Consider the following 12,312-nt stretch of genomic DNA (forward strand, 5'->3'; position numbering starts at 1 on the left):
GGGCCTGGCCGCTGTCCCAGAGGAGCTGCTGGAGACCAGAGCCCCTGGGAAGCTGCAGCTGGAGCCTGGGCAGAGGGTCCCAGGCACCTACACTGGCACCTCGCTCCCGTGTCCCTGCCAATGCATCCCACCCCAATTTTATGATCACTTGCCTTTGCAAACAAAGGCAGCACACAAAATCGCTGAGAAATCACTTATTAAAACAAGACAAATCCAAGCAAAGACAATAACAACACCAAAAATGTTTGAAGTTTAGAGTTGCAAGAGGAAATCAACCAAAGCACAAATACAGGCTGGGTGCAGAATGGATAGAGAGAAGCCCTGAGGAGAAGGACTTGGAGGTGTTGGTGGATGAGAAGCTCAACATGAGCCAGAAATGTGTGCCTGCAGCCCAGAAAGCCAACCACATCCTGAGCTTCATTAAAAGCAGCATGGCCAGCAGGTCGAGGGAGGTGATTCTTCCCCTCTACTCTACTCTTGTGAGACTCCACCTGGAGTACTGGATCCAGGTCTGGAGCCTCCAACAGAAAAAGGACATGGACCTGTTGGAGTGAGTCCAGAGGAGGCTCACAAAGATGATTAAAGGGCTGGAGCACCTCTCCTCTGAAGACAGGCTGAGAGAGTTGGGGTTGTTCAGCCTGTATAAGAAAAGGCTCTGGGGAGACCTTATTGTGGCCTTCCATTACCTAAAGGGGGCCTACAGGAGAGCTGGGGAGGCACTGTTTTCAGGGAGTGTAGCGATAGGATGAGGGATAACGGTTTGAAACTGAAAGAGGGGAGACTGAGATTAGATATTAAGAACAAATTCATTACTCCAAGGGTGGTGAGACACTGGAACATGTTGCCCAGGGAAGTGGTGGATGCCCCGTCCCTGGAAGGCTGGATGGGGCTTTGAGCAAGCTGGTCTAGTGGGAGGTGTCCCTGCCTATGGCAGTAGGGTTGGAAGTAGATGGTTTTTAAATTCCCCTCCAACCTAAACCATTCTATGATTCCATGAAATATGGAATAAGAAATATGAAATAAGAGATGACATAAGCTCTCTGAGAGATCTCCTCCAGTGCTTGACTATCTTGATGGGGAGAAAGATTTTCTTCATGTTTTTCAGCTGACGTCCATTGGCCTTCCTCCTCCCATCATGCACAACAAGGAAGAGCTTGGTAGCCTTTTAATGCAAGAAGATACAGGGAACTCATGAAAGAGGATGAAGAGATTTGTCAAAGTCTTGGTGATGTTCCCCATTTGCAGGAGGGGAAACTGCATTAAGGAGGTTTGATTGTCCCCCTCCCCTTTCTTGGCCAGAAAGCCAAGGAGGGATAACATAGCAGACAGAGGAATTGGTAATGAGCCTGTCCAAGGCAGGTGAGATGAACCTCACTGGGATAGTGTGGGTTGTTCCTGGAGTCAGACACAAATGTCAGGGCTGTGAGGTGTCCCCACCTCATTTGGCCTCATGCACTCCTTGTACACACAGGGGTGTTTGGAGACACGAGTCCTTCCCTTCCAAAGGCAGAGGCAGAGCATTGCAGCAATCATAGTGTCTCCCTGGCCTCCTGTTGCCAGTGCCAGAGGCTGGCCGGCACCTCAGCCCTGTGGTGTGTCCCCCTGCTCTTCACTCATATGAGATGCCCCAAATCATGAAGAATGAACAGGGGGACCTCAGTTCAAGGAAGCACATTCCAGTGCTTCATTAAGAGGGTTTCCCAGGGGACCATACTCTCCAGGTGGAGTAACCTCAGGACACCGTCTGTCCCACAGTCCTTCATGGCACCCCTAAGAACAGCTGATGGCGTTTGTGCTCACTTGGGTTCATCTTACCACCCGCACGCAATGTGTATGCTTCTGTCTCCTCTGTACAATGCAAACACGGTCTTCACACTTTGTCTTTCAATGTCCCTCTGTGGAGGGAAGAAGAACCTCTCTGAGCTGGGTGAGAGGGCAGTGCTGGAAGCGGTGCTTGTTAGTGGGTGCCCTGTGACGATTGCCCCGGGGCAGCTTCCCTGGGGTGTCCCATGAACAAAGGCAGAGACATCACCCTGCTCTGCTGCTCCTGTGTGTCTCTCCCAGGAGCCCGGGCTGTGTGAGGACACTGCTGTGTGCCCCTACCCTGCACGCTCACACACTTTAGCTGTACATTGGTGTTTCTCCCTCCCCAGCGTTTCCGAGCCCAGCCGTCCCAGTCCTTCCCAGCTCTCCCCACTCCTCTACCTTCTCCCCAGCCAAGCAGAGCAGCCCGGTCTGGTTGGGCCCTTCAGCAAGGAGGAAACGGAGGTAAGTAGCAGTGTCTCTTCTGCTGTCATGTCCTGGAGATCCCATCCCAGGAAGCGTGCAGCCCCCGTTACCAGCAGCGCTCCCCAGGAAAGCACAGAGTCCTGGCCCCGGCGCTCCTCTGGCAGCTTCTGCTGTCCCAGCCTCAGGGCAACCTTGCTCAACCTGGCCCAAGCTGGCACAGCGAAGTGTTTCTCTTTCCATGTCTCCCCTGCACACACACCGTTCCCTGCTCTTTTCCCAGGACATCCCACCTGCCCACAGAGCCTTTCCCAAGGTCAGCACGCCTGTGCTGGCTCAGCCAGTCATTGCTGCGCCCTGTCCCCATGGTCCCCACAGCCCTCGAGCTGGTGATGCTGCTCTGCAGAGCAAGTGAGCTGTGGTGCCCAGGACCAATGGGGTGATTCTGCTGGGCTGTGCTGGTCAGGCTGGGAGGCAGAGCCAGCTGATGGTGGTCACTGCCACTGAGCACCTCCCACACAAGCTCTTATGTGGCCATGGAAGGTGCTCAGAGGTACCCTGCCTTACTCCAGTGCTGTGAGATGTGTTTGGGTGCTGCGCTGGATCCAGTCTGTGAAAGTTCACTGAGGGTAAAATGAATCACTTGCCAGACTCCTTTCCCTGTGCCAGCTGTCTCCCTCGGGGTTGCAGAGCTCTCATTTGCAGGCTCATACACAGACTTGGTGTGTTGTCTGTGGGTGACACCAGAATGGACAGGCTCGTGCTCAGTCGGCACCATTCACTGCTGACTCCCTGGCACACGCTGTCCCTGCAGATCCCTTGTGCTCTTCTGGCAGCTCCCAAGTCCCTCCAGAAAAACGCTGCTCTGCCATCAGCCCTATGAACTGCTGCAGAGCCCCAGGCAGGTTTGTTGGAGACCATTCACTGTCTGCATGGGCCCTGGCCACCAACAAGCAACACCTGAACCAGCCCTAAGTCCCTAGAAGGCCATCCTGGGACCACAATCTCATCACACTGAGCCCACAGAGAACAAACAAAGCAACAAGGCTCTTTAGAGTCTATTCCTTGGGCATGTTCTTGAGAGCAACTTTGGAAGAAGACCGAAGCTTTCAAGCACTGTGTTGAGGACATCCCCTGTCATAATGGAGATGCCGTTATAAAGGTCAGCTGAGTCACAGAAGTGCTCATGGACTGTCCCTGCCTGCAGTCACAGGACTACCACACAGCAGGACTGTGACCCCTGAGGCCTTACACCTACACAAGGGCTCCAAATGAGAGCGTGGAAGTGGCAAGAGAGCAGCTCTGGCAAGACCGAGGCTGGTGCGCCCTGGCAGTGCTGCTGTGCTGGGACTCGTTCCCCTCCACCTCTGCACACAGGCACTGCCCTGTGTCTTTACAGAGGTCTCAGAGGAAGGATCTAAGACAAACAAGTCACTGCAGGGTCCTTTCTTTTGTTTGAATACACAGAGAGCACTGCACCTGATTTACACAGTCTGTGGGTCAAATTCTACAGGTACACAATGAATTAGAAGTGGGAAGAATAATAAAATTTTGCTGAGCACAACATTATAACAAGAAAAACAAAGAAACACACACACAGCAAAAACCTGAGAAGACATTCTGGACCTGCTATGAGTTACACTCTGAATGCTGTGCAGAAGAAAACAGGCAATCTATTGCTTCTGAAAAACATCCAACCATCATTTTTCTCAGAGCATCCTTGAGCTCCTCGTTCCTCATGCTGTAGATGAGGTGTTCACTGCTGGAGGCACCACCGAGTACAGCACTGACACCACGAGATCAAGGGATAGGGAGGTGAGATAGACAGGGGCTTCAGATGGGTAAACGCTGATGTGCTGACAAACAGAGGCCATGAGGAGGTGAGGGAGGAACGTGGGAAAGACTTTGTGCTGCCCCTGCTCCGAGGGGATCCTCAGCACAGCCCTGAAGACCTGCACATAGGACAGCACAATAAAAAAAAACAAACACCAAATCCAAAAACAATACTAATCACAAGTACTGCATCTTCTCTGTGGTAGGTGTCTGAGCACGGGAGCTTGAGGATGTGGGGGATTGCACAGAAGAACTGGTGCAGGGCATTGCCCTGGCAGAGGGGCAGTGAAAATGTATTGGCCGTGTACAGCACAGCATAGGGTAAAACGCTGCCCCAGGCAGCTGCTGTCATGCGGACACAAGCTCTGCTGCCCAGGAGGGTCCCGTAGTGCAGGGGTTGGCAGATGGCAATGTAGTGTTTGTAAGCCATGACAGTGAGAAGAGAAAGCTCTGCTGCAACACAGAAAAAGAAAAAAAAAATAAAACAACCAAACACCTGAAGAGCACATCCTGAGTAAGAGATGGCCCTTGTGTCCCAGAGAGAATTGGCCATGGCTTTGGGGAGAGTGATGATGGAGCCCAGGTCCAGAAGAGAGAGGTTGAGGAGGAAGAAGTACATGGGGGTGTGGAGGAGGTGGTCGCAGGCGATGGCCGTGATGATGAGGCTGTTTCCCAGGAGGGCAGCCAGGTAGATGCCCAGGAAGAGCCAGAAGGTCAAGAGCTGCAGCTCCCGAGTGTTTGCACATGCCAGAAGGAGGAACTGGGTGATGGAGCTGCTATTGAACAGCTACTCTGGGCATGGCGCACTGCTGAAAGAGAAGAAGACATTGACAAGTTAAGGGAGACATCCTTGAGCCCATCCTGTGCTCTTTCCCAACAAATCCCCCGATAATGACTTCTTTTTCTTTGGCATACTTTCTCCATTTCTGGGAGGACATGTGTTGAAGGACATGTGTCTGAAGGACATGTGTTAGGCACAAAGACTGAAGGACAGCAGTAAAATGATAAGGCTTCTGGGTCAATACTTCCTTCAGTGAAAACCCTGACACAGCGTCCCAGCCTTCCTTTCCACAAAACCCTTCCAGAGGGGATGATGGCCACAGGGCCATGGTCTCATTGCAATTACAGAGACATGGTGGGATAGCTCGCAGGACTGGAATGCTGTCACGGATGGCTATGTACTCTTTCGGAAAGACAGGCCAGCAGGGTGAGGTGGTGGAGTTGCTTTCTACGGGACAGAGCAACTGGAACTCATTGAGCTCTGTCTGCAGCTGGATGAAGAACGTGTTGACAGCTTATCGTTAAGAATGAAGGGATAGATAATGTGGGAGACACTGCTGTGGGTGTTTACTACAGACCACCAGATCAGGAAGAGGAAGTTGATGAGGCCTTCTACAGACAACTGGAAATAGCCTCATGGTCACAGGCCCTGGTTCTCATGGGGGACCTCAGCCACCCCAATATTTGCTGGAAACAACACAGCCAGGCACACACAGTCCTGGAGATTTCTCCAGAGCATTGATGAGAACTTTCTGACACAGTTGGTGGGGAAACCAACGAGGAGAGGTGCGCTGCAGGATGTCTTACTCACAAATAAAGAAGGACTAGTTGGGGATGTGAAGGCTGGTGGTAGCCTTGGCTGCAGTGACCATGAGATGGTGGCGTTCTGGATCCTGCGTGGAAGAAGCAGGGCAAAAAGTAGAATTACAAGCCCGGACTTCAGGAGAGCTGACTTTGGCCTCTTCAAAGACATACTTGGAGGAATCCCACGGGAAAAGGCTGTTACAGGAAGGGGGGTGCAGGTGAGCTGGTTAATAGAAAAGCTCCACTTCCTCCAAGCTCAACATCAGTGCAAGCCTATGAGTAATAAATCAGGCAGAGGAGGCAGGAAATCTGCATGGACAAGCAAGGACCTTCTGGAAAAACTCAGGTGCGAGAGAGAAGTTTACAGAATGTGGAAAAAGGGAGTGGCGACTTGGGAGGAGTATATAAACATTGCGAGAGTATGTAGGGATGTAACGAGGAAGGCTGAAGCCCACTTGGAATTAATCCTGGCCAGGGATGTCAAGGACAATAAGAAGGGCTTCTCCAAGTACCTCAGTAGTAAAAGGCAGACCAGGGAAAATGTGGGCCTGCTACTGAATGAGGTGGGTGCCCTGGTGACGGAAGATGCAGAGAAGGCAGAATTACTGAATGCCTTCTTTGCTTCAGTCTTTACTGCTAAGGCCGGCCCTCAGCAATTCCAGACTCTGGAGTGAAGAGAAAGAATCTGAGAAAATGAAGACTTTCCCTCAGTCAAGGAGGATCAGGTTAGAGATCATTTAGGCAAACTTGACACCCACCGCCCTGATGGGTCACTCCCAGGAGTGTTGAGGGACCTGGCAGATGTTATTATGAAGTCGCTCTCCACCATCTTTGAAAGGTCAGGGGGACAGGAGAGGTGCCTGAGGACTGGAGGAAAGCCAAAGTCACGCGAGTCTTCAAAAAGGGCAAGAAGGAGGACCCAGGAAACGGCAGGCCGGTCAGCGAGACCTGGAAAGGCTGGAGAGTTGGGTGGAGAGGAACATAATGAAGTTCAGCGAGGGGAAGTGTAGGGTCCTGCACCTGTGGAGGAAAAACCCCATGCACCAGTAAAGGTATGGGGTTCACCTGCTGCAAAGCAGCTTTGCTGAGAGGGACCTGGGAGTCCTGGTGGACAATAAGTTGACCATAAGCCAGCAATGTGCCCTGTTGGCCAAGAAGGCCTATGGTCTCCTGGGGTGCATTACAAAAGAGCGTGGCCAGCAGGTGGAGGGAGGTCATCCTTCCCCTCTGCTCTGTGCTGCTGAGGCCGAATCTGGAGTAGTGTGGCCAGTTCTAGGTACACCAGTGCAAGAAACACAGGGAACTACTGGAGAGAGTCCAGTAGAGGGCTACAAAGATGTTCACGGGACTGGTGCACCTCTCTTATGAGAAACAGCTGAGAGAGGTGGGTACGTATAGCCTGGAGAAGAGAAGGCTGAGAGGGGATCTCCTCAATGCTTACCAGTTTCTAAAGGGAGGGTTTCAAGAAGATGGGGGCGGACTCCTTTCTGTGCTGCCCACTGACAGGACAAGGAGAAACGGGCACAAAGTGGAACACAGGAAATTCCATCTGAACACAAGGAAAAATGTCTTTACTTTGAGGGCACCAAAGCACTGGAACAGGCTGTCCAGAGAGGCCGTGTAGTCTCCTTCTGTGGAGATATTCAAAAGCTGCCCGGCTTCATTCCTGTCCAACCTGCTTTAGGTGACCCTACTTTGGCACGGGGGTTGCACGGGGGTTGCACTAGACGATCTAGGAGGGTTCCTTCCAACAACTACCATTCTGTGATCCTGTGATTCTGTGGTCTTCTATGTTTTCTGTTGGCCAAAGGGATTCCCCACCAGCATCCAGGACAATGCCCCCAGATGCTGCCCTGTCTCTCACAATTGCTCCATTAGAGCTTGCAGTTCCCTGCACGTGTCCTGAACCACCTCTGGCACCTCAGATGTCACCCGGTGTTTGCATTGGAAAAGCTCCCTCCTGGCCTCTGTCTCCATTGCTCACAGGGCAGCTCAGAGAAGGAGCTCAAAATGATGTTGGGCAGCTGAGCTGAGGCAAGAGGAATCCCCCCTCCAGTGGGTCTGTTGGGTGCACTGGAGAAGCAGAATGTCCCTCCGGCCTCAGGAACACTGCTGAGAGCAGAGATGCCTCATTGACTTGGCTCAATCCCTGCCCTGCACTGGTGGGAACGATCCCTGGCCCGTCACTGCCTCCATGCCCTGCCTGGCAATGGGGCAGGAATGGGGGTTTCCAGAGGGCAACATGGACACCTCCTGTAGGTCCGTACAACCTGGCAGAGCAATTCCCACCACAGGGATCGATCCGTCCAGGGTTCAGAGACGGACAGTCAGTGATGACTTCATTCTGCTTCAAACTCTGCTCCCCAGGAGAGACCCCACTGCCTTGGAGGAGCTGTCAGCCCTGGAGGCGCAGGGACACCTCGAGGGATTGGGGCAGTGTGGGGAGGAGGCAGAGAAAGGCCCAGTGGTCCTCTGCTGCTGAGCTGGGCCGGGCTGCTGGGACGGAGGGAGGTCCTGGCAAGCGGGCAGCGCTGCACAGAGACAGCTCTGCTCAGGAGCAGCTCCTCTGCACAGCGCAGCAGGGCTGAGGGCACTGCCTGCAGGCAGCGAGGGCAGAGCAGGGAGGCAGAGAGAGGTTGAAGGCAGTCTGGAGAGGGAGGATGCTGAGGGTGAGTGGGGGGAGAACTCTTCCCAAAGCAGAGCAGCTGCAGTAGCTGGAGAGATCTCCAAAAGCTGGCACCTCCCACAGCCCGTGGGATCTTTCAGGTGGACGCTCACACTTCTCTGCTGTGGAAGAAGAGGACATTCTCTAGATTGGGGCTTCCCTGCTGCACCATCAGAGGCACAGGGCATGACAGCTGCCTTCTCCCAGGAATGGTTGAAGGGCTGTGAAGGTGGGTGTGCAGGCAGGGGTGGGAAGGGCTTTCCTTGCCAGCAGGGTCGCTGCACCCTGGGGGCTGTGTGCCAGGGCAGGGTTTCTGCCGCCTGCCAGGGTCAGCTCTCCGCCTGCCCAGAGAGCTCCCACGTAGTTTCTGTGGGGAGAAGCTGTGGGTGGAAGGAGTGACCCCTGGCTGGGCAATGTCCTTCTGCTTTGAAGAGGGTGCTGTGTGGGTCACGGCTCTTTACAACTCCAGATGACCTCTGGTCATTCCTGGAGGGACTTTTCAAGATGGAGTTCCCTTAATATAAATGTAAATTTCTTTTGCTGTTTCTTCTCTTGGTTGGCTGGGTGGGCAGTGGCACATGTCCAAGAGGACTTTCAAATGAAAGGCCAAAGGAGGGTTCCTGTAGAGATAAGGAGCTTTCCTGAGTCCGTGTCTTCGGTTTCCAGCTCTGGGGGCTACAGACAGCAGCAGCATCCCCTTTCCAGTCTCACCAGGGTCTGTGGGACCTGCCCTTTAGCCCCTGCACACACGCAGAGGCTGCAGGGCAGAGCTGGGCACACGGGGGCTGCCATGGGGTCTGCGAGCACTGGCAGGGAAGAGACGTGGGGGCAGGGAAAGAGCTGCTGGCAGGGAGAGCTCCAGGCAGTGGAGATGGGCAGGGAAGGAGGGAGCTGCTCCTGGAAGCCCTGCTGCAGGGGAGATAGGGGCACCTCCAGCCACCCCTGCAGTGCAGATGCCTTCCCTGAGCCACCCAGCACAGCCCTCAGCCCTCACGGCCATGGGCTCTGGGGTGGGAGTCAGCTCTGTGCCCGGCAGAGCAGCAGGAGAGGCGAAGGGCATCCCTCCTGCCACGTGCCCCATTGCTGCTGCCCAGCGGTGAGGCTGAGGGCACCTGCCCTGCATGATCAGTGTCTGGGCGGTGGCGTGCCCAGCAGGTTGAGGGTAATGCTGCCCTGAGTGCCCGGCTGCCTCTCCCCGTGACTCTCCCAGTCAGACCCTCACGGCATTTCTCCTGGTTTGTCCACATGTCTCCTTTAAAGTTATCTTTTTATTGCTGTCAGCCTCCCTGGGATGGGAATTTCAGCTGCAGAGTCCCACACTGATCTTGTTCATCCACTCCTGCCGGTGTGTCCATGGGAACCAGTGTCAAAGTTTCCTTCTGACTTGTGGGGCTGTGGGCAGTGCAGGTTGTGTGGGTGGGGAAGGAGTCCATTTTCTCTCACTGAGATCCCATAAATTGGGTATGTCCTTTGGGTGTCCATGGAAGCTGTGACCTGCCCTCCAGGATGCCAACCTGTCCCATAGCACCTTTGTGTTATCGAAAAGCCCCACAGAGAAACAGAGATTCTGTGACTGAGGAAATGCTGTTGGGTGGGTGAAGTGAGTCATGTGTGTCCTTGGCTAGAGGTGGGCTGCTGAGACCTTGAGAAAGGGTGAGACATTTCATAGTCTGAGATGGATCCTTCTACTCTCAGCACTGTCTGATGGCATAATAAAAGAGGGGAATCCCCCTCCATGTCATGACAGTGCAAGATGGAGGGACAAACCATCTCCATTGACTCTGCTGTCTGCCCCAGGCAATCCTCATGTCTCACAGCACTCACTCTGTTCTCCTGGAGGGAAGCAGAAATGCTGAGGGTTTCTGACATCCCAGAACAGTGCCCAGGGGAGGTGGGGGAGCTGTAAAATACCCAAAGCCTCTCCAACTGCCTTCTGCCATCCTGGTTCCTTAGCAGTGCATGTGCAGATGCTGACAAGCCCTTCTGCATTGTAGGTGGTTCCATCAGAACAGGCAGAACATCGGCACGGACCCCGGTCCTCACTCTTCCCAGGAACTCTTCCCTCCTCACAGCACAATCAGCAAGAGTAAACCAGAGCTCGAGTCAGGACGCTGAGGAATGTCTCCTGGAAAAGGAAAAGGGCGTATTACAGGAGGGGTAAAGTCTATGGGAAATGGCTTTCATTTTCCTTAGGGAAATCTCTGGTAACAGACCTCGACCACGTCCCCCTGCCCAGAAGCAGCAAATATCCAACAGCAGCTCCATCACACAGTTCCTGCTCCTGGCATGTGCAAACACTTGGGAGCTGCAGCTCTTGACCTTCTGGCTCTTCCTGGGCATCTACCTGGCTGCCCTCCTGGGAAACGGCCTCATCATCACCGCCATCGCCTGCGACCACTGCCTCCACACCCCCATGTACTTCTTCCTTCTCAATCTCTCTGTTCTGGACCTGGGCTGCATCTCCACCACTCTCCCCAAAGCCATGGCCAATTCCCTCTGGAACACCAGGGCCATCTCCTATGCAGGGTGTGCTGCTAAAGTCTTTCTGTTTGGCTTCTTCATTTCAGCAGAGTTTTATCTTCTCACCGTCATGGCCTATGACCGCTACATTGCCATCTGCCAACCCCTGCACTACGGGACCCTCCTGGGCAGCAGAGCTTGTGTCCGCATGGCAGCAGCTGCCTGGGGCAGTGGGTTCCTCAATTCTCTCCTGCACATGGCCAATACATTTTCACTGCCCCTCTGCCAGGGCAATGCCCTGCACCAGTTCTTCTGTGAAATCCCCCACATCCTCAAGCTCTCCTGCTCACACTCCTACCTCAGGGAAGTTGGGCTTCTGGTGGTTAGTGTCTTTTTAGCCTTTGGGTGTTCTGTTTTCATTGTGGTGTCTTATGTGCAGATCTTGAGGGCGGTGCTGAGGATCCCCTCTGAGCAGGGACGGCACAAAGCCTTTTCCATGTGCCTCCCTCACCTGGCCGTGGTCTCCCTCTTTATCAGCACTGGTATGTTTGCCTACCTGAAGCCCCCCTCCATCTCCTCCCCATCCCTGGACCTGGTGGTATCATTTCTGTACTCGGTGGTTCCTCCAGCAGTGAACCCCCTCATCTACAGCATGAGGAACCAGGAGCTCAAGGATGCCCTATGGAAACTGGCCCAATGGACGCTGTTTCACCGACAATAACCTGCCGCCCCTTCTCAGCACATTGCCCAGAGTTTATCTTAGATCAGGAGCCTAATTTTTCTCCTGTCATAACCCTGCTGATTGATATTTTTCTGGGTTTATACTACTTATTCTGAGGCTTGATCCTACTGTGTCTGACCCTTGCACAACACTGAGTCAGATCTGGCCGGTCTGGTAACAGCTCTTAAATGAAACGGGATGTCTCAAGTAGAATAGCGAGAAAAGGCAAAAAGAGGGAGAAACAAAACATGGGCGGAGATAAATATTTTTTAATAGAACAGTAACAGAAAATAAAAGCAGTAGCAGTAACAACAACAACAATAATAATAATAATAATAATAATAATAATAATAATAATAATAAGTATATATAGAATAAAGTGATGCAAAATATATTACTGTCAACACCCAATGATCATTTGCCCCGCCTGTCCGAAGAAGTGATCACCGATTCCTTCCTCCAAGCCAACTCCCATTTATATACTGAGCATGACGTCTATGAGATGGAATATTCCTTTGGCCAGCTTGTCCTGTCTGTGCCCCCCCACCCTCTACGGGACGTTGAAAAAATCCGTGACTTAATATAAGCATCACTCAGCAACAACTAAAACAATATGTGTTAGCAATGTTATTCTCAAAGTCAATCCAAAACACAGCAGCTACCAGGAAGGATATTAACTCTATCCCAGGCAAAACCAGGACAGCGTCCGCCCCTTATTCTATACCATCTACCTCATGCCCAGGTCTTACACTTTTCCATAAATCACCACCATTTTCCTGTCTTTCATATATGTATATATGCACACAGATATCATTCCCTTAGT

General features: G+C 52.8%; 1 protein-coding gene across 1 annotated transcript; it reads left to right on the forward strand.

The window, feature by feature from the left end:
* Positions 1–10,562: 10,562 nt before the first annotated feature.
* LOC309684375 (olfactory receptor 14A16-like) lies at positions 10,563–11,489 on the forward strand (the record flags this gene model as incomplete). Its single annotated transcript, XM_082500299.1, has 1 exon — positions 10,563–11,489. Exon 1 carries the CDS (start codon positions 10,722–10,724, stop codon positions 11,487–11,489), a length of 768 nt encoding a protein of 255 aa, XP_082356425.1. The 5' UTR covers positions 10,563–10,721.
* Positions 11,490–12,312: the final 823 nt, after the last annotated feature.

Source organism: Vanellus vanellus, assembly GCF_965231255.1.
Source record: "Vanellus vanellus genome assembly, contig: HAP1_SCAFFOLD_53, whole genome shotgun sequence".
NCBI classification, from domain to species: domain Eukaryota; kingdom Metazoa; phylum Chordata; class Aves; order Charadriiformes; family Charadriidae; genus Vanellus; species Vanellus vanellus.